This window comes from Hippocampus comes, unplaced genomic scaffold (assembly GCF_001891065.2).
Source record: "Hippocampus comes isolate QL1 unplaced genomic scaffold, H_comes_QL1_v1.1 scaffold147, whole genome shotgun sequence".
NCBI lineage: Eukaryota > Metazoa > Chordata > Actinopteri > Syngnathiformes > Syngnathidae > Hippocampus > Hippocampus comes.
The window spans coordinates 1381570-1408739 of record NW_017805009.1 but is presented as its reverse complement, the minus strand read 5'-3'; the positions used below and the strand labels follow the sequence as shown (position 1 = coordinate 1408739).

Sequence of the window (27170 nt, the reverse complement as noted above, 5' to 3'; positions counted from 1 at the left end):
TTGTTTTTAAGGGAAACTTTCCTTTTAACCCCCTTTGCCCACACAGTAAAGACATCATTCATAAAAAAAAAAAAAAGATTCACATCATCCATTCATCCATCCATTTCTTCTCACAAGAGTAGCAGGGGGTGCTGGAGCCCATCCCAGCTGTCTTCGAGCAGTAGGCGAGGGATAACCTGAACCGGTTACACGCCAAACAACCATCCGCGCTCACACTCACACCTAGGAACAATTTGAGGCGTTCAATCAACCTTCCATGCATGTTTGTGGAATGTGGGATGAAAACGGAGTACACGGGTAAAACTCCCGCAGGTACTAGGAGAACATGCAAACTCCACAAAGGAACGCCGAAGCTGGAATCCAATCCTGTGCACTGTGAGGGGGACGTACTAACCAGTCGCCCACCGTGCTGCCCAATTCACAACATCTTCATATTTATTCAATTATTTCGTGAGCCCTCAAATTGGATGTGTTCTACAGACAAATCCCATCAAGAGAGACTCCTTTCAGCATTGACTGTGGGGGGCAATCAATCCAAAAGACCCCTTCATTCATTTTCATGCCATTCTCAAAAAAGACAGCTTGCAGCATAGCGAAGCAAGAATTCAGGTGCACACTGTGTGCTCGGTGCACAATTCACATCCGCTTAACAAGGCTATGATGAAGGATGACTTGTCTGTTCGTATTTTTTCACACCCAGTGATGGTATTACTTCACCGGTGAACAGTAAAATGTGCACTACTTTGTAATGAGAGCTTTGTGTATCACAAGTCGAACACAATCTTGCTCTGTGAATGCCACCACTGTTCTTACTTGCAGCCTGCTCACGTCCTGCCTTGACGTTGTTCTCATAATCATTATAATCACTGTAATTCCCTGCTAATTAAACTAAGTGTTTCAATAATTACTGCTTTCTGTTAAACTACAACCACAGATTGTTCCCAGAGTAAAAGATTTGTTTTTAACTGCCCAGGGAAGGATAATCTTTAAAATCAGTCTTGTTTTTGCACAATAATCATTCACACTTGATGCTAGGGTGATTGGTTCAGTATGCACCAAAGATGTATTTCGGGAATGCTGGAATAATTAATTCAGTGTGTCCTCCTGCCTTGCACGCATGATAAATAGAATACTGCTTTGGTCCATTGTCTCAGCGGCTTAATTTACGAGTTCGGACTCCGCTCGCATTATGGGCAAAATGAAGAACATGTCGCCAGTTGTGACAGGGGTGGCTGGGGTGACACACAGATCCTCCCTCAGTCAGTTAAGATCATCTCTCACCGTTGGCTCCTTAAGAATCCCCGGAACGCCGTTGGTTTTTAATGTCACCTGCGTGTCGTGTCCCATCTCTAATTACAGGGGTGGCTGGGGTGACACACAGATCCTCCCTCTGTCAGTTAAGATCATTCATCTCTCACCGTTGGCTCCTTAAGAATCCTCGGAACGCCGTTGGTTTTTAATGTCACCTGCGTGCCGTGTTCCATCTCTAATCGTAAAAGACTCCTTGTTCCGAAAATATTCACTGGACACATGCGCTTGTCTGCCAGTCCTCGTGCATACCCTGTGACCAACTGGACCCCCAACTCTGCGATGGTCACTTTGTCATCTAACACCGTGACGGTCCTCTCTGCCAGGATTGAGTCTGACAGAGGAGACAGCACCTACCACGAGACAGAAACATAGTACAGCCAGCGCAGAAAACATTGTTTTCCTTTGCCTTTACTGTATAGAAATATATATAGTGCCTCGGTAAAATAGTCTCAGTCTATTCTTCAGCCTCTTCACGAAATCTTTTTAATTTCCTGTTGCAGACAGTGTGTCTTTCTCTGGAGAAATCATAAGGAAGAACAAGTACAGCTACACAGGGTAAAAAAAGGATTACCTGTAAAAACTTCCGCAAATGAAAATCCAAACAGAAATGAGCCACTGTTTGATTGGCAGGCGATCCCTTGCAATGGAAGGTAACGGCATCACGTCAATGAACACTTAGCTGTGAAAATGTCTCCGCCTTGAAAACTGCAGATTAAGTTGAGTTATAGGTGATTTAAGAAAATGTCTCTCCAAGTGTTTCATCTCACATAAAAGGCTCACAAGCCTCCGTGCAAAATCCGAAATGATACCCCCAAACTACTTTTCATTTCATCCGTTTTCTCAAGCTGTGTGGATCAGACAACAACTCTGCTTGGCTGCCGTCCAACCTCCAAACCTCCTGCAGGTACGAATCAATTTCTTTGATTCATACTGGTAATCCAGAGAAGAGACACACTTTCACCCCAAAACAGAAGCAGACAGTCACACTTTGTTTATGATGAATGTTGCGTGACTAAAGTGTAACCTTTATTTCCTCCATGCATATTCACATGAAAGAATGCTCTTCTGTCAATCGCAGGTGTGTGACACAGGCAATCCCTTGCGTCAACACGTCATGCTCATTGCTGTTTGTGTTTGGCGTGTCAAAAGTAGAACAGAGACACGTTCACAAATGAGGAAACAGATTCCGCTCTCGTAGATATTATTTGGAGATGTGACACAGTTGCCATTAATATGCAAAAGCCAAATGGCAGACCAGCAAGTACTGGCAGTACCTAGATTTGTCCACAGAAGTCCGACTAAGTAAAAAAAAACGGCTAATAGATCGATGATTTCATGTAGTACAGAGCAGTTCACTGAAAGTGGGAACTCGTAAACAAACAAACAAACAAACAAACAAACAAAAATCTTTTTGGGGGGGTCATATTTGTTAAAACTCAGTTCACCCTGAAAGGAATAGATGAGCAAAATGATATGTGGAAAAAAAAAAAAGAACCCTCCCTGATAGCGCCTGAGAAAAAAAAAAAACGCTAACAGAAAGGATGACTGACGAGTTATGTGCCAGTTATTTACCTTGCACTCGTTGGCACAGTCACAGCGGACACCGTCTTTCGGCCTTACACTGACCTCTTATCTTTGGCCTTACAAGCTTTGCTAAGAGCCTGAAACGATGATGATGGACAAACCACCTTTGGAAAAACAAAGCCCTTTCCTCGTTTGCAAAGAACTGGATATGAGAATGGCAAACAGAAGCAGAGTGAAAGGACCTGAAGTTGCCGAGAGGATTCAGAATTCTATTCTCTATATATACTAACTTTAAACTTAACAGGTAAATTGGTCAGATCTTGGTAAATTCCACATTTTGGGAGGTAATACGGCAAGAGGGTCTACAATTACTGAAGTGAGGCTATATTCAATCTTGCTAGAAGTTTTAGCATTTACTTGATGCGAATACATGACCTACCTGAATCGTGGTCATTCCCACATCGCGTCCCATAAGTATCCGCTTGTCCAGCAGCTGTGCGATCTGAGGGTTCTCCACCTTCAGGAATTCCCCCACTAACTCTGTAATGTCCGCCTGCCAATCGGTGCCCAGCATGTAGCTGGTCTGGCTTCGGGGATCGGCGGATTCAGCAACAAAGTGAGTCAGGACTCTGACCATGGCGTGCTGGTACTGCAGGGTGCAGCCTCGTCCTCGTCTGTCTTCATCATCGTCATCCTCACTGTCCCGTGTGGACCTGGCAATTGCAAAGCAGGACTCCTTAATTGGGTGGCACGCTTAGCAAGACGATACTTGGACAAGGTGTTCCCCTGAGATGGGTGCTAACATCGACATGTTCAGGTGATTAATTTTGATCTCTACGACAGATATCATGGTGACATTCAAGAACTGTGTTTGATACGACGGTGGGGGCAGAGGGAGATATATCTGCTTTGTTGCATGGCTTTTTTGGCACATTTTAATGACAACTGACAAACGTTCACACGCACAGCAGGCAAACTTACAGTGGGATGATGAAGATCAGGAAATGTTTTCAAAACTGTGGGAGGATGAACGCAGTGCGTGCCTTGCATTGTTCTTCCTCAGCATCGCTCTTTCGCCTCCTCTTAACTTCACTGATGTTCAACTTTTGATTTTCTGGCTTTTATTTTTTTTCATCAATAAAAAAATGATCTGGGAGGATAACAGCTGTCACAGACCTTCGGTCTCGGTTTGTGGACCCTTGCAATCACAAAACTGCTTTGCCATTCATTTACGAGGCCAGATATTTTTTCAATTATGTTTATTATCTATTTACACATGTGCATATACAGTAGACACTAACATTATGATAAAGTGAAGACCCCCCCACAATGTCACTTTTTTTTTGTTTGCCTGTGTGTGTTAGCTGCTCTGAGTCAAAGCAGCAAACTTTGTCAGATTTGGAATCGAAGACCTAATAGCTACTTTACTGGACACATTTTCCATGCACCTGAATGACAGACAGCCTCCGTGGATAATAGAAAGTGAGAATAATTTCACATCCATTAAGGTTCAAGAGCAGCAAGTGATCCAGTAGAGGGGCAGGTCAATTCACATTATGAATATAACGGTACATTTTTGCATAGTGGAGAGATCAAATGCTTTTGAATTTACCGAACGCTCAGACCTGAGCCGATTTGACCTCATGTTTGAACCGATGCTCCCAAAGGCACCTGGAGTTGAAGAGCGAGGCCAAATACTGATTACCTTTTCAAGCTAAACAAGATATTTTTATGCTATAAAATGTAGTCAACTCTGCCGTATCAATGAAACATTAATGGAACAAGAAGCAAAGGAGAAACGCATGGTCTTCTGCTCTGGAGCCGGGATGTGTCGGTGCAGTAAATTGGTTTGTCAAGCAGCTGTTGCCTCTTTGCAAAACACTTTTGAGTTGTCTCAGGGTTACAATTTCTAACACTGAATTAGAGATGCTTGTTGCTTTAGCTTAAAATAGCAGATCTGTTGTCTCTAAGCAGGCCTTGCATGACACGTTTATTGCATATTCATGAACGCTAATTCTCCCACTCCTGACTTTTATGTATATTTCCTCACAAAAAAGGAATACGGTTCCTAATTTCAAGGCAGGGTTGTAATTTGTTTTTCTCCTTTCATTATATCGTGCTGTTTTTTTCAACTGAAAGGGGCTATTTTTTAAAACTGATCCCAATGGCTACCTAAATTTAACTTTGTACAATTTGAAACAGGCAGACAACATTATTATGAGACAAGAAAGGGGCAAACAAGTTGCCATCTTAAACTAAAGAGAGATACTACTCAGCGTGATAGCCAACCTGGTTCAGAGAGCAGTCTTACCCATTTTCTACGCTGAAAAAAACATGGTGTGTTAAATTCACTCAATTTTATTTCAGCAGTATCTGAATCAAAATACGTTTTTAAGCGGAGCAGTAGTCTACTTTCAAAATGGACCTGGATCCAGATGATCTTATTTCATGCGACCACTTGACAAATTGAAATTGAGTAAATTCCTCCATCCATCCATCCATCATCTGATCCGCCTATCGCTACAAGTGTCGCGGGCATACCGGAGTTTATCCTAGCTGTCTTCGGGCAGTAGGCGGGGCACATCCTGAACAGGTTGCCAGCCAATCAGCAAATTCAACACACCGTTTTTTTTTTTTGTTTGTTTTTTTTAATCAGTACAGTTTTGACTTCACAGTTGTTGTTGTTAACATAAAATACATCTTTATTTGGCAATTGTTATTCAATTGGGACTCATTTTGTTTGAATTGAAATGAAAAAGATGTGATCAGATGAGAAAACAAGACCTAAAATACAAAAACCAAGTACATTTTATTTTAACGGTATGAAGCAAGGAAAAGAAACTCAATACAACCATTTTTAAGAAGTGTTATGCCTGAGTGCTGCTCCTACACAAGTTTGTCGTCTGTGAGGGCTTATCTTGTCTCCATTTTGACAAGGATTAGGGAGGGAAGGGGTGAGGCATACACGCAGTGCCAGTCACAAACCGAGAGAGGAGAGCTTTTGCAACAATCCGACTAACGTGCCTGACGTCGCTGATTTTCCCTCAGTGCACTTTGCCAGCCTGGCTGATAGAAGAACTTCCTCGAATTAGTACCGAAGCTCCTTTGCTCACTTCCGTCTAAGCGTGTGAAAAGTGGACCATTGGCCTTTCTCTCCAAAAGACAGAGTGCTACTTTAAAAGGTCATGTCTGTTACCCCCTGATAAACAAAACAGGCAAAGGACAAAGAAAACATGCAGTTATGTTGGCATCAACAATTACAACACACCCAAGCTGTCCCAATTGATAAAGTCATCCAGCACACTTATGGGAGTCCTTTACTTTCATCCCTCGCTCCATTTTCTATACCACTTGTCCTCATTAATGTCATGGGTAAGCTGAAGCCTATCCCTGCTGACTTTGGGTGAGTGGCAGGGAACACCCCGGACTAGTCGCTAGTCAATCGCAAGGTTTTCTCCCGCCTTTTGTGACTAGAAGGGGGGCACAAGTAATTCACACACCGATGTGCAGGAGGACTCCCAAGTTCACCGTTTTCCAAATGTAATTAGGGCAAGGTAGACTTAATAGTTTTTCCATCACTTGATGCAATTCGTCAAGAGTTAAGAGTGGAGGTGTTGGCAGATGCTGCTGGTGATGAGCCCCAAGCAGAGAAATCTGACCTCGATTCAGCTCATGACTGAGTGGTGCAATGACAGGCCACCTTAAGCCGGCTGTATGGCAAGCTGAATTTCACTGGTCAGCCATTTTCTGATCTGGCTGGAGGTGTCAGTGGGAAGGGACAACGCTCATCAGTCATCCACACCTGCCATAATTCAAACGGCAGGAGAAATGTCACCAGTAATAAAAACAATCATTGCTGTCTGACATTAGGCTAGTTTTTCCAAGGAGGACAATTATCCAGTGGCATGCATTGAATTTCGGATCGGGCCTTCTGTGACCTAATGGGATGTGAACCATCAGTCTGTGGATGGAAGCCATTTGGCAGCCCCCAATGGTTAAACAATGGGGAATATACATCAGCAAACCCCTACATCCAACCCCTTCGGCATCTGCATCGCCCACCACAACCCCAAAATAAACGACTCAATACACACGCAAAAAAAAAAACAAAAAAAAAAACGAGCCAAGTACAGCCAAGACACAAGCTAGGAAATGAAGATAATACATTGTTGGAAATAAATTGTTGCAATTCATTTAAGTTGTAAATGCACGTTGAGAAAGCTACTGAACCTCCAGTTGGTCCTGATGCTGCGTCTACACAAGATGAATGACAGTGCTCAGTGCTATGACAACCTTGAAGGTAGAAAAGCACTATACGAGTGAAAGCCCAAGTTATAGGTCATATTTAAGGTGAAAAAAAATGAAATGGTAATTCGGTTGAAGTAAAGTTTAATTGTGTTTGAAATGCAACTTCAAAACAATGAAGTGCTATGAAATCATGCAATCATAATCTCAGTTGTTTAACTTTTTAAGGCAAAAACAGGGGGTTTGGTGTGAGCATTTGAGGAAATAAAAAAAAAAAAACATTGTATTATCGCTCCAATAGTTGTTTTGACTGAGCAAAATTATCTGACTTGACATTTGACTTGCTTGAACCATGTGACAACTTGACTCAATTTGCTTGAAATCTGGTGGTGACTTGAGATGATTTTTCTTTTCCACAGTGATTTGGGACTTGCTTGAGACTTGCACATGTGACTTACTCCCACCTCTGTTGAGGTGATGTGACATGCGAAATCCCATGTTGCCCAGTCAGTATGATATAAAACACACCACATCAAGTTCATTTCAGGGGCAGGCCAAACAACTGTCAGTTAATAAGAGCATCATGCAGCACTTTACCTGGGACTGCTGGCCATGATGGGCACCCGCCACCCTTTGATCTGGCTCAGCTCTGTGTCAGACACTTCAATTTGGAGGGGAAGCCGAGGGATCCACACGTTGAGCTCCAGCTGAGCACTCAGGTAGGCGTAGGTAAAGTTCACCGCCATCTTCACTTTGCCCTTCATCTCTTTGCCGTTCACAAAAACATAGTCACATCTCTCCGACACCTACAGAGGAAGAGGAGTAAATTAGAAGAAGAGTGACTGTTAGCAAGTTTGGCTTTTGCACTCACAGTGAAGGAAACTCTGAACAGTGTGGTCATTCCACTCTCCAAGTTGACTTAGTCAGCCTTTACACTCCTGAGCAGTGAGCACTCCTGAGCGTGCCTACTTTGAACAAGATGAAAGATCCTCTATATGCTCTACTCTTAGTTGAAAAAAAAAGAAAAAAAAAAGGAGGCCAGCAAGGACATCTTTGAACCTCAAGGAAAAAAAACAAACTCTTCTTTTAAAGTTCTGCTTACGGCTAAAAGAGGTACCAACAGATGGGAACTGGTAAAAGGAGAACAGTTGTCTCTTGATAAAATGATCAAACTCAAAGCCATCTGTTTCATAAATTGCTTTACAAAAAGAATGACCAGTCCAGTTATTTGCTATAGAATGATACTACTCTTTACTGCCTTGGCATATTGTGTTTGAACTGTATCTTGGCATCTTTTTAACTTGCACCAGAGTTTAAAGGATGTCCACAATGTTCCCCCTTTTTAAAAGCTTTATGATAAAGCCTTGCCGCGCTACAAACAAACAACACGAAAAGCCTCATGGGCTATCCCAAAAATTTTAAAAAGCACTAGCTCTTAGAAAGGTAATTAATCAATGAGGCAAAACCAGATATTGCTTGTTTTCTGGCGTTCCATCAAGCTCATTGATCCTCTCGAATAGCAACCTTCTATGACTTGAATTAGATGGCCGTTTCTCCACTGTGAGATACCGTCTATAAACAGCCATTCATCAAGAGACTTTGGCAAGACATCTGTCTACCGCTCTGTGACCGGGAAACAAAGTTTTTATTGGGTGGCTTGGTGTTTCCAACACATTCACATCAACGTTACAGTGTGGAGCAATCACGCATCAGTTGTAAGGTCATATTCACAACGCATCGTATGTTATTACCCGTCATGAATTGAAATTGAAACTTGCCAAAGAAAGTAATAAAAGTGAAATTATCCCATCCATCTATCCATCCTTTCATTTTCCGATCCGCTTATCCTCACAAGGGGGTGCTGGAGCCTATCCTAGCCATCTTCGGGCAGTAGGCGGGGGACACCCTGAACCGGTTGCCAGCCAATCGCAGGGCACACAGAGACAAACAACCATCCGTGCTCACACTCACACCTAGGGACAATTTAGAGTGTTCAATCAGCCTGCCATGCATGTTTTTGGAATGTGGGAGGAAACCGGAGTACCCAGAGAAAACCCAAGCAGGCCCGGGGATAACATGCAAACTCCACACAGGGAGGCCAGAGCTGGAATTGAACCCGGTCCCTCTGCACTATGAGGTCGATGCGCGAACCACTGGACCACCGGGCCGCAAAAATGAAATTAGTATCATAATAATATTACGAATAATAGCATAAGTAAGTTACAATATGTGTGGCGGTGGGTGCGAACTGTGCCTGCCCGGTGCTGAGACAGAAACAACGAATCTATAACGACCATCATATTGCTCCAATGTCAGAACAATATTGATACTGGCTTGGTATTGATACAGTTGTGCACTTCATTTTATATTAACAGACAATGAATTAATACTAACACCTAAAACCACCCAAGAATTAAAAAAAAATGTAGTGGAAACTATTAAAGAGCTGAAATCATCGACTTGCTGTCTTGACTCAATACCATCCATCCATCACTCCATCCATCCATTTTGTAATTTTTGAAAACCCTTATCCTCACGAGGGTTGCAGGGTGTGGTGGAGCCTATCCCAGCTGTCTTCAGGCAGTAGGCGGAGTCCACCCTGAAAAGATTTCCAGCCAATCGCAGAGCACACATTGACAAACAATCATGTGCTCACGATCACGCAGTCACACGTTCAATCGACCTGTTTTTGGAAAGTGGGAGGAAACCGGAGGACCTGGAGAAAAAAACACGCAGGCATGGGGATAACATGCAAACTCGACAAATGAAGGCTGGATTTGAACACACAACCTCTGCGCTGTGAGGCGGATGTGCTAACCAGTCAACTGACGTGCACTTAGTAACTGTATTTAAAAACCAAAGACCAAATCCGAATCTTTGGTATGCTGATACTTTAGGATCTGACTTCCAGCAGTCATATCTAATCAATCACGAAAACAACCCTTGAGCAGCCATTTTCCGATCCGCTTATCCTCACAAGGGGGTGCTGGAGCCTATCCTAGCCATCTTCGGGCAGTAGGCGGGGGACACCCTGAACCGGTTGCCAGCCAATCGCAGGGCACACAGAGACAAACAACCATCCGTGCTCACACTCACACCTAGGGACAATTTAGAGTGTTCAATCAGCCTGCCATGCATGTTTTTGGAATGTGGGAGGAAACCGGAGTACCCAGAGAAAACCCAAGCAGGCCCGGGGATAACATGCAAACTCCACACAGGGAGGCCAGAGCTGGAATTGAACCCGGTCCCTCTGCACTATGAGGTCGATGCGCGAACCACTGGACCACCGGGCCGCAAAAATGAAATTAGTATCATAATAATATTACGAATAATAGCATAAGTAAGTTACAATATGTGTGGCGGTGGGTGCGAACTGTGCCTGCCCGGTGCTGAGACAGAAACAACGAATCTATAACGACCATCATATTGCTCCAATGTCAGAACAATATTGATACTGGCTTGGTATTGATACAGTTGTGCACTTCATTTTATATTAACAGACAATGAATTAATACTAACACCTAAAACCACCCAAGAATTAAAAAAAAATGTAGTGGAAACTATTAAAGAGCTGAAATCATCGACTTGCTGTCTTGACTCAATACCATCCATCCATCACTCCATCCATCCATTTTGTAATTTTTGAAAACCCTTATCCTCACGAGGGTTGCAGGGTGTGGTGGAGCCTATCCCAGCTGTCTTCAGGCAGTAGGCGGAGTCCACCCTGAAAAGATTTCCAGCCAATCGCAGAGCACACATTGACAAACAATCATGTGCTCACGATCACGCAGTCACACGTTCAATCGACCTGTTTTTGGAAAGTGGGAGGAAACCGGAGGACCTGGAGAAAAAAACACGCAGGCATGGGGATAACATGCAAACTCGACAAATGAAGGCTGGATTTGAACACACAACCTCTGCGCTGTGAGGCGGATGTGCTAACCAGTCAACTGACGTGCACTTAGTAACTGTATTTAAAAACCAAAGACCAAATCCGAATCTTTGGTATGCTGATACTTTAGGATCTGACTTCCAGCAGTCATATCTAATCAATCACGAAAACAACCCTTGAGCAGCTAAAAAACAAATCGAGGCCGTCTTCCCAAATCAATGGTCTTCTAACTGGACCCCCTCAAAAGATCATCAAACAGTTTCAGCTCAGTCAAAACGCTGCAGCTCAGGTTTTTACCAGATCAAAGAAATCAGTCCAAAAGTGCCTACACTAGCTCCCAGTTAGCTGTAGAATATACTTTAAAGTTCTGCTACTGGTCTATAAATCACTGAATGGCTTCAGTCCTGTATACATTAAGGAAATGCTAATAGAATATAAACCCTAGGGCTCCGAGGTGCACAGACTCAGGTCAACTAGTGGAGCCCAGACTTCAAAGTAAACATGGTGAATCAGCATTTAGCTGTTATGCTGCACGCAAGTGGAATAAGATGCTGATAGAAGTGAAGTCAGCCCCAAGTGTAAATGTTTTAAAATCATGGCTTTTTTTTTCTATACCTATGATTAACATCTTTCAGATTCAATCATTTCTAACATTTCCAAAATCTTGTTGTTGCGCTGTTCTTTTAGTAATTTTAGTTAGTAAATAAACGTTATATTTATTTCTTTGCTTTTAAATATATTTAAGTCTTTTGTTTGTATATGCTTTTAAATGTTGTGCTTTTAATTATGGGAAGCAAACTGAGTTACCTTGTGCATGAAATTTCAAATGCCGCTATATAAATAAAGCTGCCTTGCTTTGCTTTACTATTACCCTGATGAATAGCATCACCCAAACTATGAAGCTGAAGCAGTTATAAAACGTATATTCTGATGGGAATTGAATGAGTAAATATATTAAAAAAAGCCAAAGGCTATGGTTCATGAAACAGATTATTTTCCAGTCACATAAGTGTCACAGTGTCTTTTTGAAATTGTCCAACGCCTGCAGTGGCAATGAGTTGGACACTCAAAAATAAATATGGCAACACATTTGCCGTGGTGGTTATGCTGCCACCAAACACAATCTATTCCAGACACATCTGTATTTATCTTTAATTTCAATACATGAAGTAATGTTCATATTTCATTCCCAAGAGGAATTATCTTTTTTTATCCAACCATTTTTAATAAAGGTCATTTTTAATTTAGGTCGCAGGTACTTGAAACTTATTTCAGCTGACTTAAGCCTGGGCACACTCTTGACTTGTCGCCACAAGACCAAAACATTAGCTGTAAAGTACCCAGCACTGCAATCTAACATGGACAAAGAGATTTCAAGAATTCAGTAGGTGGGGTGGGGGTGGGGGGCATCTCTCCCTTGGCTACAGCCACTCATGGAGAAGATTGGGCGCTCCCAGCGTGAGACAGTTTGAACTGATAAAGATGTCAAAGCGGCCCCTCCTTCTTATCGCAAATCATTGTTCCGCTCTTTTGCTCACTGTGCTCAGTCTTCTGAGTGTACCTTACGCTTAATAATGTCCTTTCTGTGACTCTCCTTGCGGGTTGAGTCACCCAGTTCTTGAAAAACAACTGGCCAGGCTACACTGTGACATGAATGATCACCTAAATTATCAATTGTCTTCATTAACCGCCACTTAACTTGATATCTGCAAGTTGTTCACTTGAAACAAACGAGGCCGTCTCCCCAAATCAAGAACTCGGTCAGTCGATGCTATTGTTCACAACAGACGTGTCCCTATGTACAGCCATAAGGGGGGCCTTGCCCGCCCAACAACATGCTTGTGTCCCCTCACTTGGTAAAAAGAAACTTGTTTTTTAAAAAAATGTAATTTGTATTTTATTTCATCACAATTAGCTATTCTTGTGTTGTTAAAAATTAACATTGAGTTATCACTATGACATTAGAAAATCTGAAGAAATAATGGTGTGATTTTGTTTGATTGACAGCCAGTCTTAGCGACAACAGCAGACCACAACTTGACTGAAAATAGTATATGGTGCACAGGCCTATATGCGACAAATAACGTCAATGTTAGAGTGCAATAGTTTTGAACGTTTTACCAAGTGAGTTGCAAGTTTTTTTGTGTGGTGGTGGAGGGTATTAATAATATTTACCCCCCCCCACCCCCTGCCCCACAATTCATTTTATATGCCCCTCCTTACGTTTTAGGTCTGGGGATGGGTCGGGTTCACACACAAACATTCTAGGGTATAACTGCTGAGCTCGGCAGAACGTGGTGCAAACCAGAATCAAATCATTAACATTTGGAGTCTTACACGATGCAATTTAAATGTTTCCTTGAGTTTACTGCACTGTAACAAACATTTTGTCGCAACTGCAATTTCCGGTGATTTGCATTGCAGTGTCCTTGCTCCGCAGCATTGTGTACATTCATTTTATTTTCCTTGGAGCTACCCACCTTCAGCCACCTTCTCAGCTCAAGGCTGCGCTCGAGTCTATCCCAGTTGACTTTGGGTGAGAAACTGGGTACACCCTGGACTGACCCACAATTAGTCACAGGGCACATATGGACAAAGAACCAATATGCAATATGAGATCAACCACAGTAAAATGAAAACTTTTTTTCTGTCTATTCTTGCATCAATAATCAAAGCAGAAGAAATTGTGAAAAACATGTCAGCTGACGTGCCCATTACACTTCAGGTGTTGAGCTTCCTGCTTAGAAACCTCCAAATCAGGCGAGGACTATACAAATACAGTATGTGCTGTCCCTTTAACCCATCCCCCAAGACGAGTGTGAATTTGAGTTTCTGCCATTCCAATTCACAAAGAACCGTAAATGTCCGGGAGGATCCACTGGCACATTAATCAGACACATTAGGCAGCTAACGGGCGAATACTTACAGCGCACATTAGGGCTGTCTCTGGACCCAGCCCAGGAAATTAACAACTCACCAGACAGAGACAATCCATGGCAGATATGAAACAACGGGACCAGACAGCATGAAGGTGGGCTAAGGCTGTCTTTGCCTTGACAGAAGCAATTAACCACTCAGACTCGTCTACACTGACAACACTGCTCTCTTCAATGCATTAGGTCGGGGGTCGGCAACCCACGGCTCCAGAGCCGCATGTGGCTCTTTAGCGCCGCCCTAGTGGCTCCCTGAAGCTTTTTCAAAAATGTTTGAAAATGGAAAAAGATGGCGGAGGGAAATATATTTTTTGTTTTAATATGTTTTATGTAGGAGGAAAAACATGACACAAACATTCTTAAAATGTTTTAATGCTGTAAAAATGTGTAGAGCAAAATTTAAATTTCAATATTTCTGTCAATGAAGATTTGCGTCATAGTGTGTGATAGTTTCTATTAGCAGGGCGGGATGTCAGTCAGGGGGCTGTTGTATAAAAAAACAAAACAAAAAAAAAACAAAACAAAAAAAAACAGCCTTTCATGTACAATTCACCGAGGGTACTTGCAAAGAATGGGAATCCGGGCGGCCGAGAGAAGCATTTTTAAACGGTATATGTGAGCTACGTAGTTAACACGCTGTAAAAGTGCGTCGAATGCCTCTGAGTCTGGTCTCGACGAAGGTAGGTAGGAATGCGTGTGTAAGTGCGTGCGTATGTCCTTAGACATGGTGGCTAGAGGAGCCTCTTCATACAATATTATGGCAAACTGCCGAGTTACACAGCTAATAATAGACCCAGTAAGAGTACAATACTGGACTGGGAACACTCAATTGTAAATAGCATGAGTAAGACGTAAAAGAGGCAGAGTTAATGAATAGGATTAATCCAACGGGGGCCTGTTGAGAAAATAATGTCTGCTAACGAAACCCTCCAGCCCTTCCTCCTGTGGATTGTCTTTTCATAGTAGTGAATGGGTGGATGGCTAGATGGATGCATGCTTATAAATAAACAAATAAAATGTGATTTTTCTGCACAACAGAGATCACTAAATTGGGTCAAGTATAAGAACTTACACATACACATTTTCTTAAGTAAAAAAGGCTTTCCGATGATGTATAGATTGTGGAAATCAGCTATTATTTGGTGAAGAAATGTCAGGAATTAAGTAGCCGGAGAAAGAAGAAAATCACAATCAACTGCAGTGAAATGTATCAGTTAGGAATACTAGCATTTACCAGTGATAAATAAAATTAACATCACATAGTTACTGCAACATGACCTTTAATATACCCATTTTTCCTTCAGATGTCCCAAAAGGAACTTGTATTGAATTCATATTTTTATTTCAATTTTTTTTCACATGTTCAAGTATTTTGAGAATATACATACAAAGTATATATATATATTACTTCATATAAGTCACAACTAATACAAACAGCTTAAACTAACACACAATTACAAGTTTTTGTTTTACTGTACATCCCATGAAACATTCACAGTGCAGACTCGGAGCACAAATCGGAGTCAGTTGTCAGCTGGAGTTCAATCAGTGTAATGAGATAGGAGATGTAGGTTAAAGCTGCCCTGCTTCATAAAATAAAAAATAAAAAAACACACACATATTCACCAATTTTCAGGATGCATCGCACGATGTGAACCATACTTCATCCAAAAGAGCACTCAGAATATCTTACAATAACGATCTATTTACATGAAGCTTGAAAGGGTCACAAAAGTATCTCTAAAAGTCTTAATGTTCATCATTCCATGGTGAGACAGTCTATAAATGGAGAAAGTTCAGTTCTGTTGCAACTCCCCCATCCTGTCATGATAAGTGCAAGAGCACAGTGCAGAATACTCAATGAGGAGAATAAATTGTTGACTAAGGACTCTCTGCCACATGCTAAGATCTCTGTTGGCAAAACTATGAGAGGTAAAACATCAAACACAATTTGATGTCCTTGGAGGACACCATGGAGGAAGCCAGTGCTGTCCCAAAAACACATTGCTACACGTTTGGGGTACGTGTTCTCGACAGCATTTTCAATATTAGGTATGAATTTGCTCGAAAGTAGAGATTTGGACTCCATCGCCCGCTCGCGTTCGTGCATGCTGATTTAGGGTGACCAGATTTTCAAAATTACAAACCCTGACACGACAATTTTTGCTGAAAATCAAGTCTGGCAAAAATGACAAAATTGTACGGTGGCGTCGACCTCACTGCTTTCCGCTGTTGAATTTCTTGTTGCGCACTATTTTGAGAACCCTCTGCAACTTACGAACTGCCTGCTGAACATACGCTCACTTTGCGTATGCTCACTTTGCATCCAGTTAAGGCACACAGTCACCTGTCCCGTAAAATACAGAATCGTCCATTAATTGGGAATTAAATGTTGCGTCAGTACGGCACAAGGTTTGTTCCATATTTTCCAAATTGTCCCGTGTGTCTGTCACACATAAACGTGAACACTGAATTTAACAATAATGAACAAATTAAAAGAGCAATGTGCTATTGGTGAGATATACGTAGGATCTCCTGCAGACCCGGGAGCGTAGCCTGCATCTGGTGTGTTCTCCTCCGCTCTGTGCCAAATCCTCTGTGCCACACATGAAACACAAAGCTGCGGCATGCGTTTGAAAGTGTTGACGACAGCAGATACTCCTGAGACTCCACCACGTCCTCAATCGAGGAAACGGCAACAAAAATATCGACGAGGAATGAGCTCCTGATCGCTCTCAACTTTGAGCTGTCCCGTTCAATGTTGTTGTCCGCCGTCCCTTGTGTTGAACCAATCAGCTCCCTCAACCCTTAGAGTCTTGTCCAGGTGTTTCTCATTGTCTCGTCACTTTGCTTGTATTATTCCCTGGTTTCAGTCAGTCTTTGTTGGATCAATGGGTGTGTCTGCGTGCTCCTATCATGTTTTTGTTTGTGGCATAGTTTTTTTATTACTTTGGTTTCCTGTGGTTTTTCAGGACTTTGTTTCAGTTAGTATTTTCCAGTGTACTCCTGTTTGAATTTTTGTGAAATACATTTTGCTCAGCCCACCCTACTCCTCCACCCACCACTTTGCAAAACGTGAAAGTCCCCAAACAGGCTTGGTTTAATTTACAGTGCTTCATATGTATACAATACAGGACGCCAGTTCTATATGCTCAAGTTCAGGCTATTAAGTATTTCATAATTGTTAAAATGTTAAAGTACACATCTTTGTTTAATTTACAGCACTTTTTAATAGCCTATAGGCTAAGCTCAGGTTCAAGCTATTTCAATCCATGAAAAAAAAAATAATGTTCAATGCTAATGCAGCACTTTCAATTGTAGTGTAGTACGTGTAAATGTTTTTTTGACTTTTCCTTCCCTGCTAACCACCAAGTGGCCCCAGAGGCTAATTTGACATGTTAAATAATGTCAATTAAATCAAATCAGTTATTTTTTTCCTTGGTGTGATTCTATGCATTTCAGGATTTTGGGGAGCCAAACCCTCAAATTTCTTTCACCTGTGTGGTTTTGCCGCGACACCGTGAGGAGTGTCCCTTATTTCCAGATTTGAAAGGTGGCAACCCGACATCCAGTGTCTACATAGCATACGTCACTAAGCATCGACTCCATGGCAGCAAAAAAGCTACACTTCTGTTAAGTAGCATTATGACAAAGACGAAGGGAAGACAAGGAGAAATCTGAAGAATTTTTGCATTGCAGCAATAGTGATAACAGCAAGTAGAAAAAATAGCATGACAGAGAAGACATTTGTAAAGGAAGTACGCTGCACACAATAGAAACTTGAAATATTGTCGATGAGAAGTATTGCTCCTCTCAAACACAAGTGTGTCTGTTTCAACAAAAGTGAGTCTTCTTAAACAAGTGGCAAATGGAGTGGTCGGAAAGTGGAAACAGTGAACTCAAAATTCTGATCACTCAGGTGAAAGGTTCTTCCTTTGAGCTGTGGGGATCACTTGAGAGTTCATTTTTAGAAAATATAAGCGCTAAAAACCTACATGACATGGCAAACTGACACTGTATGCTGACCTGTGCAGCTCAATCCGCAGATTACTGATTTTTTTTGCTTGCACCACACGAATGACAACAAACAATGAAAAGGTATGAAGAAAAACATGAGAGTTTTGAGCCACTCGACAGAGTATCATCACACTTGTCCTTTAGATCTAAGGCTGCTTATGCGAGCGACAGGCCGGATGCAGCAGTTTATACAGTCGGTCCTTGAGCTGCCAAAACTATAAATTTGGACAGAGGAGTGTTCGTGCAAAATAATGAGGCCGGAGCATTATTATAGTCTTCACGTCAGACAAGATTTAAGGCAAAGCAAGACAAAACTCTACAGAGGTTAAAAGGAAAGAAAATGTGACCCCGGGTGACCTTTCCTTTTTCAAATTCACTATAATCATAAGGCCACAAGTGAGCGCATCATTTTATGTGCACAGTGATTCATTATTCAGGTTTAATGTCACTGTGTGTTTCCATTCACTGAGAGCAATGAGCGTGCAGGCTGAATGCTCTGACCCAAGATCCCACAGGCGGAGCTGCAACTTTTTCCTTTTCAACAACTTTGCCGACAATTTAATTTCCCGGCGGAACTCCCCTTCACAATCCAAATTCCCATATCGCATGATGAAGTGGATCCAAGTGACAAAATATCCTTCTTTTTGACTTTGTGCAATCATAGCTTTTTAAAGAGCATTACTTGAACCTGATCTGCCTCATCAGGCCGTCCATTCGAAGACCGACAGTTGCAAACACAAGAACTAAAGTGGAAGAAGCTTTTTGCACAGCAGGGTGGCACATCAAGATGCTACTGTGCAACCTCTTAACCACTTCTCTCACCGGAAACACAGACCCGGCACTGTTTCGCATAGATTATTCAGGAGTTTGTGGGAATCTACAGAAACAAAGTTGCTGATTGGAGGCTCAACTTTCCTCAGTTATAAGGGATGCGTCGTGTTGTCGAAATCTTGTGACCCAGGTTTGAGAGGCCCTCTAAAAATATGAGACAACTGGAACAAGCTGTCAGCTGTGAAGGAATATCAAACACTCTTTCATGTAGTTTCCAGGTGTTTGTTTAGACTTTCAGAAGAATTTATACAGCCTCGCTAAACATAGAAATCAATGCATCTGCGACATATTTATTGATGTCAAATCATGTTTATTTCTCTGCTTTAAGGCATCATCATTGGTAATTGTCAGACAATGAACACATTTGTTTTTGACGCTTTCTGAGCTGAATTTGACAGTGACAAGTTCGTGAATGTAAGTTGTGTTAGACTCCAGTGTGCTTTTGTTTACTTTCACTTGTTCATATAAAATGTATTTAGTTCTCGAAACACTGGAGCAGGGTCTTCAGAGGTATCACAACAGTGCTCGGGAAGCAGGCTAGTATCTAGAAGACCTTGCATTGTTCCGGCCGATGCATGCCGTGTGGGTTTGTGTGGGTCATCAACGATATGGGTAAGTGAGCATATTTTTGGACTGTATATTTCGTAAGAGAGGTTGCCTTACGTTTCCACTTACCAAAATATCAAAACGTCTATACATTCAATTACAGAGGTCAAACGGATATCACAGGGCAGGATATAGTTATCTCTAATAATAACACCTTATAGACTACATCATTTACCAATACCGTTGCAACTCACAAAGTATTGTTTGACATTGGAGATTCCACTATATGTTTTGCAGCAATATTTGAACCTCTGACTCCAAATCAAGTCCTTATAAATACAGTCATTGGCAACTCTGTCTGGTTACTTGTATTTGATTGGAGGAAATAAAAAAACAAGTAACGTGAGTCTTTTTGTATAATTGGCATTTGATGGAAGAAAAAAAAACATCAAACATATAGGACAGCATAAGTATAAACTCAAACGACAAAATAGCTCGAGTAAAGGAGGATCGCCATTGTGCTCCATAGGACACAACAATCTTCCAAACAAAATGTACATATCAGCACTAAGGTGTTGTAAGTCTCATGAATCTTTGATTCAGGAAGAAAACTAATATTTTATTTTGAAAGTAATGAGTATAATATCACTAACCTTGACCACGTCTTCATCTGTGGTGCGACACTCCACTGCTTCAGAGACATCAGTAACGGAAGCGTCTATTCCGATGGTTACCACCTTCACAGGAACAGCAACAGTCTTTCCGGTCAGGACTGCTGTGTTTAAAATCTCAGTATTCTATGGAAGGAAACCAAATCATAATCAGCACAGTAAGAGGAACACATTTGTCGAATCTGGAATTAAACAGTATGAGGAAGTGAGAATCATTAAGAACAGGCTGAATGCTGAATGCTGTTGCTTGTTAATTAACCAACCACTAATGGTAAATGGGCTTTCCACTGTTACTTCATTGACCTACTGATGACACAGCATCAGGAGCAACTGTGCGGGTTCAGTATATTGCTCAAGGACAATTCAACATGGTCCATGGCCAGGGATCGACCACTCTACCGCTGAGCCATGCCACCCTTCAATCAATCTTCTGGTGATGTTTGGGGTTACAACTGGATTGTTTTGATCTGAGACGTTATGCTAAGGCACATGAGTAGTTTATGCATACCATGGTCATCATTTAAGACAGTGGTGTCCAAAGTCGGTCCTCAAGGGCCGCTGTCCTGCCTGTTTTCCAGCTCTCCCAGGAGTGACACACCTGATTCAAATCATCAGGATCGTTCGAATGCTGCTTCAGAGCTGGCTGATGAGCTGATCATCTGAATCAGGTGTGTTGCAGGCAGGAGAGCTGGAAAACAGGCAGGACAGTGGCCCACCAGGCCTGGAGCTGGACATGTCTGATTTAAGACAATAGTTATTAATGATACTAAGACAGGTTGATGGTTGAAAGTAATATACCAAAGAGGAACATGGTAACAAAGAAAAAAAGTGGGAAATGTAACACAAATTTGACGACAGTTAATTGTATAATTTATTTTTACACTTAAATGATGATTGTGATAATGTGCTATTTGACTTTAAAACCTGAACAAATTGAAGCTCAAACAGCTTTCTTGAACAATGTTTGAATTGTGAGATGTCACAGACCCTCGAATACCTTACCAATTTGAAATGTATTCGTGTTTACCTTGAGAAAAATAATGTATCAAGAGAGCAGCATTTTTCCAGATCGTCAAGCAGGACTTATTTTTAGTTGACTGTGGAAAAAGGATTTTTTTTTCCCTTCAAGGGGTTTGGGGAAAGAAAAAAAATGCAGTAAACTGCAATACTCATTTTGCAATAAAATGGGATTCCAGCATTTATATGCTAACTTGCAGTAATGACTATGATATTCTTCGAGAGTACATCGGCATGGTTATACATAATTGCCTGGTAAAGAACTTCAAGGAGGCATCTGTGCCAGTTTGAGAATTCAAAGTGCGTGCCACTACTGCCATGTACTGTAGCCTCTTTTCTCCCAGGCTTTCTGAGTAATCATTCTGCTTCCAGGCAGACTAATACCCTGAAGCATCCATCTTCTATAAGACCCAGGGGCATCACAGTGTCTTTGTCTTGTCCCTGCGTCTAGCTTGCTGTCGCAAAGCTGGACTTGTTGTTAAGTGCTGCAAATCTCAAAATCACAACTGGCAACACAGAGAATTTTGAATTTGACAAACAAATACTCCAAAGCAGAAGACGCAAATAAGGAGAGAATGTTGAGCCTATCAGTTTTAATTGGGGGTTCTTTAGTGCACAAATGACAGCTCAAGTTTTGTCAACGCTATCAGTACGGCTTCATCTCTCTGAACACGTCTTAACCTTTAATCACACATGCCCATATTCACACACTGGGGTTGTCACAGAAGATAATGAGGGCCCATTAAGATATGTTTGTGGTAACATTTGCTCTCTGCAGTCACCCGCTGAACACCTATTCAGTCTCTGAGAAATTACTCTTCAATTAGGTGGCTTGCTATATCATTCTCAGAAGCACAGTAATGTCTGACATTGAAGAATGCTGCCAAAAGACAACCAGGAAAAAGTCTCTTATGGAGTAATGTTTTCAGGATGCTCTTAAATTCACACAGTAGCGACCACGGACTAGCCTCTCAGAGCCAGAGATTATCATTAACTGAGGCAACAGATATAACAGCCAACACGCAGAGATTGTCATTGCACAAAAACTGCATGAAAGTCTGAATAGGACATGGACGGAGGTACTGTATACCATTCCTTCCACGCTCCCGAGGGTCAATTTTCCTTTAAACGGAGGGGTTGTCTAAATTAATTCTGTGTCTGCAAGGATTTCCAGAGGCGAGTTTAATATAAATGATTCGGTAAATGGTTGAGAAGTAGTGAAAGCCGAGGCTAATGTTAGATTACTGAGTCTGAAGATGACCCAGCAGGCTGAGAGCAAGCTGAGAGAAGGGCACTTAATAAGCCTCAGTGGGATCTCACAGTGATGCATCAATGGGCCACACGCTAAGACATGGGCAGCACAATTAACTGCAAAAATGGGGACTAATGATGCGATTGGCAGGGTTTCTCAGTCAGTGATTTCTGACTGAATATGCAATAAGACTGACGCCTGTGACGGTAGACGCACCATAATGACCATTTTACTGCGAGACTATAGTTCACAGTTGCACAGTTAAGGTACGTTTCACAATAATAGATTATGGTTTACATTTCTATTGCGTCGCAAAACACATCACTGTCCTAATCCACTGCGTTCTGCTACATTGAGTTTTGTGTGAGCCAATCTCAGTCCCCTTATTGCATGGAAATGATGATTCTCTGTGTGTCACACTTCACCACTGGACGCTGCTCTACTACTAGGTGTAGTGAAAATACTTTTCACGTAGCTTCCTTGTTTGTGCTGCTCTTCCTGGCAAATTCACCTCACAGTATTGGACAGATGTCTTTGTGTGAAGTGCCTGTCTGCTTCATCAAGGATCTCTTTTTTAGCATTCAGCACAATGCGGTTGCTGGTAATGTGTTCTGGGCCGTAATTTCTGCCGTGTCTCTGCTGGATCTGAAAATAAGTGAGATTTATGGTGTCAGCCTGAGTGACATGGGCAGCATGAGAAATAGCAACATCGCCCATTCTGGTGTCGTGATTAGCTTCTCCTCCTTGTCTGTAGTAATGCAGTGGCACTCTGACCGGGCCATCCTGGTTGCATCTGCTATAAATGAGCAAACACAGTGGAGCCAGAACTTAGTTGAGAGCTTGTGCTAGACCTATGACCTCACAGACAGGCATGCTGAATTCTATCACAGATTCAAAGAGCTGCAGGTCAGCAGGCGACATATTTCATTTCATACACTTCACTTCCCCTCATTTTGTTTACAATTCACATGTGTGAATTATATTGCTATAAGCTATCTTGTTCCTGGTTGTATCGACAAGTCACACAGCCCCCCAGTGATGCAGGTGTATTTTGTTAATGGTTTTCTGCATGACAACATTTGCTTGAAAGTCAATGTATTATTTCTAATAGAAGAAATCAAAAATGAGAAAATATCATTGTACTTTTTTATATGTATTGCATACATTGTATAATCCTCACAAGGGTCGTGGGGCGTGCTGAAGCCTATCCCAGCTGCCTTCGGGCAATAGCTGGGGGACACCCTGAACCGGTTGCCAGCCAATCGCAGGGCACACAGAGACGAACAGCCATCCGTGCTCACACTCACACCTAGGGACAATTTTGGGTGTTCAGTCAACCTGCCATGCATGTTTCTGGAGAGTGGGAGGAAACCGGAGTACCCGGAGAAAACCCGTGCGTTTTTTATATATGTATATATATATAGTAGCTACAGTCTAAATATAGGAAACCACTCACTGTGTTTTTATAATTACTGTTAGGAATGGGAATATCAATTCCATGATATCGCTTTATTTATACAGTATTGTTATGAATATCAATTTGGTATCCACGATGTGCAAAATGTATCAATCTTAAGGGTTTGTGTGGAAATGCGCTCAAAGGATGCTCTGCTTAGAGCGTTGTTGGAGTGTGCCATTGGGTTTGCGCCATTGGGTTATTCAGAACTCTGGGAGTGACGTGTTTTCTGGCTGCTTTGACTGGGGACATGGAGCGTCAGACTGTCGGCAGGAAAAGATAGAAGCTATAAAAGCAAAATGTGAGGATTGTGAGCTGACTAAATAATGGGATAATATATATCTGTGAGCAAGGGGGTCACAGCTGTACCATAAATCGTTACCATACTTCACAACCCTTGATGACATTTTAGCATTTTTTAAGTCTTTCAAGAACAAAGGCAATCAAATAGGATATGATGGACGACAAACATGAAATGAATGAAATATTCTCAATTCTGATCAACAGTCCCATCCCTTGATGATGAATTATAAAAGACGGGAGCAAAAGGACAGTGAAATGGGAATAGAGGAGAGCTGCTTATGAGCTTTAGACATTAAACACAAATCAGACAATGTCCCAAAGCTACCAAGATGACCTTTCATCAGCGTTTCTCTTCATGCACAATGCCAAATCTCTACTTCCTTATTCCAGGGGGTGCTTAATTGGTCAGAAATAAGACACATGGAAGAGAGTGGGAATAAAGAACATGGAAGCCCCTTGCAGAGTGATGCATCACTGCATGACAGCACAAGGATGATAAGGATGGTTGAGAATAAGCCAACACGTCGCTTTTTAATGATTCTCCCTCTTTGTTCGACAGTATTTTCAGTTCTTCCAATCGGCGCTCCTCCAAGGCGAAATAGTTTTCAGCTCTTCCTCTCTTGCTATCCCCTTTTTCCGTCCAGCTCAAAGGATCTATGTAAGTGGTTGCAGTCAGTGCATGGCACATAACGAGACCAGGCGGCCTTATATATATCGAAAAAAAATGCTTAGCCTGCTATTGATTAGCACACAGTGCTCTGTCTCATTACTGCTGGCCAAGGTAAAGAGAAGATTAACTTAGCACTTGCCCAGATAGTGGACTGTTGCAGAAGGTGTCACCTGAAAGAGAGCTAATGAGGGATCAAGATGATCATCGCATGAACAGGAAAAACTGGCAGCTCTAAATTAGCAGGTGTGTCAAGTTCCAGTATGGTGAATGTCTCAAGCAATAAAGAGACATCATGGAAAAGGTTGCTTAATTTTGTGTCAAAGTTCACAGTAAAGGTGAACCACATTATTTTGGGAAAAGGAGTGGGATGGTGTGTAAAGCATGCATGTTCAGTCATCGAAAAGTTTTGCGTCCAACTGTTCAAATTAGTTTTGCTTTCATTTTATTATCAATGTGGGTTCCACCATCCATTCATCCATTTTCAACACCACCTATCCTGAACAGGGTCATGGAGAGTTGCTGGAGCCTATCCCAGATGATTTTAGGAAGTAGTCAAACTACAACCTGGTCGCTAGTCAGTCACAGGTTACATATAGAGACAAACAACCATTGACACCCACATTCACACTGTCACTGAGTGGGAATCGATCCCACGCTGCCCGCTCACAAGTCAGGTGAATATACCACTCCACTATCAGCGACGGGTTCTACCTTGATATTAAATAGTTCCTCTTATTTTTTTTTCTATTTTTTTTTTCTTCTTTCTACCCCCCAATTTTGCTGCCGTAGACTGTAAATTTCCCCACTGTGGGACAAATAAAGGATATCTTATCTTATCTAAAAATATTGAACTGCAAATTGAGCCCTCACCCAAATAAACAGGTGTTGCGCCTGGTCACTGGGTAGTGCAGGGGGAGGGAACTCCGGTTCCTCGACAGCCATATCCTGCCTGTTTTAGATCCCTCTCTACTTCAACACACCTGATTCAAATGATCGGCTCATCAACAAGCTCTGAAGAGGCCTGAAGCGATCCTGAACAATTGAATCAGGTGTGTTGGAGTTGGGAGGGATCGAAAAAAGGTAGGATATGATTCTTGAGTAACCGGAGTTCCCTACCCCTGGGGTAGTGTGTACCCCTCACAGTCAGAGGTGTCTGGTTTGGATATCCGCTTATTTACCAACAGATTTCATTTCAAAATCTGAAAAGAATGTCTCTCATTCTGAATCGGAGAATTATTCAGAACGCACATTTGTTATTTTGGATGAATCAGTTGATTGAAATGAATTTAAAGGTTTTCATTTTTTTGACCTTTATAAGCGGTGGATCAAAAAGTAAAAAGCTTGCATCAAAGGAGAAAATGCATTGTGAGTGCATTCTCGGACTTACTGGAGCATTAGTGAACTTGAATTCATCCAAGTTTTGCTTCCACATCAAAATAAAAGTTAGATCTAGAATGTTCCCTGCATGAATAAGTTGTCTGTGATTGAATTTAGACATTTCGTGGATGCTATTGATGGTTCGGTCAGACCAAACTGCTCTCCAATGTAAATGAGTTTTGAGGAGACATGATTTATGAGTAAACTTTGCAGAGAAGCATCATAGTGACACTTTGCTGACATGACAAATGCCCTTGAAATTATTAATGCTGCTCTATTTTGTAGTCTGTGTACATTGTATAGCTTCATGATGTTGTCCTATTTTTATGCAGTGTTTCTTAATAACTGCATTTTTATATTTTCATCCTCAAATGTAAACCGACAGTGAATATACAGCATAAAAATGCATGACCAGAGTCGGTGTCTTCAAAATATAATTTGTAGTATTGATTACGGGGTGGTGCTAAGGCAGTAGGAAGCCACTCTCTTGATCCCAGTGGCCAAGAATTGCACCTCATGCTGTGAAAATGAGCTTGTGAATAAAACATGGGTCCACTTGGGCAAGGAGTACATTGTAAGTTTATAGGACATATCCCCTGCAATTCTCCTGACTTCCATACCTGTAATACACATGGATCAAAGTGTCAGGGGGCAGGAGTGGAAGACCCTTGTGAATGTCAACAACGAGCGGGCTTATCTGAGTCGGAATCAAGGTCAGGCTCCAGGGACATGAACATCTCTCGTCTCACCGCATGAGTGAGAGCGCTGCGGGGGCTCGGGGGAGGGAGCTGCCTGGAGCTTTGACTGATGTTGGCTATGGTACAGCGATGCCTCAGTGATGCTCCTGCTGTTTTGCCCGTTGAGGGCCTGGGCTCAGAGGACGGAAACCAACCATTTTCACACCATTCTGCTCATTTCCAGCCCCGCAAATTTTTTTGCTTGGTCGATCGAAAATGAGTTCTTCACTAACAGCCAATAATGCTAGTGGATTACGACCTCCTGATCTCTGGTCGGATTTTCTTCACCCGGCTCTGATCGAGATCTATAGTGCCAGCTGAGCTTGACTTATCTGCCCTCTGGACACAGACCTCTCAGAGCGGGCACAAAGGTCAGCCTCACTTTGGA

At 42.0% G+C, this 27170-nt stretch overlaps 1 protein-coding gene across 1 annotated transcript in view; it reads right to left on the bottom strand.

The window, feature by feature from the left end:
• The window catches only part of LOC109511630 (transmembrane protein 132C), a 112382-nt gene that overhangs the window by 2902 nt on the left and 82310 nt on the right, over window positions 1-27170 (bottom strand). The window contains exons 5-8 of the mRNA XM_019862856.1: window positions 19953-20096; window positions 7678-7886; window positions 3275-3548; window positions 1467-1661 (exon numbers count right to left, since the gene is read on the bottom strand). Coding sequence (XP_019718415.1) covers window positions 1467-1661; window positions 3275-3548; window positions 7678-7886; window positions 19953-20096 — 822 coding nt within the window. The remainder of the gene's footprint in view (window positions 1-1466; window positions 1662-3274; window positions 3549-7677; window positions 7887-19952; window positions 20097-27170) is intronic.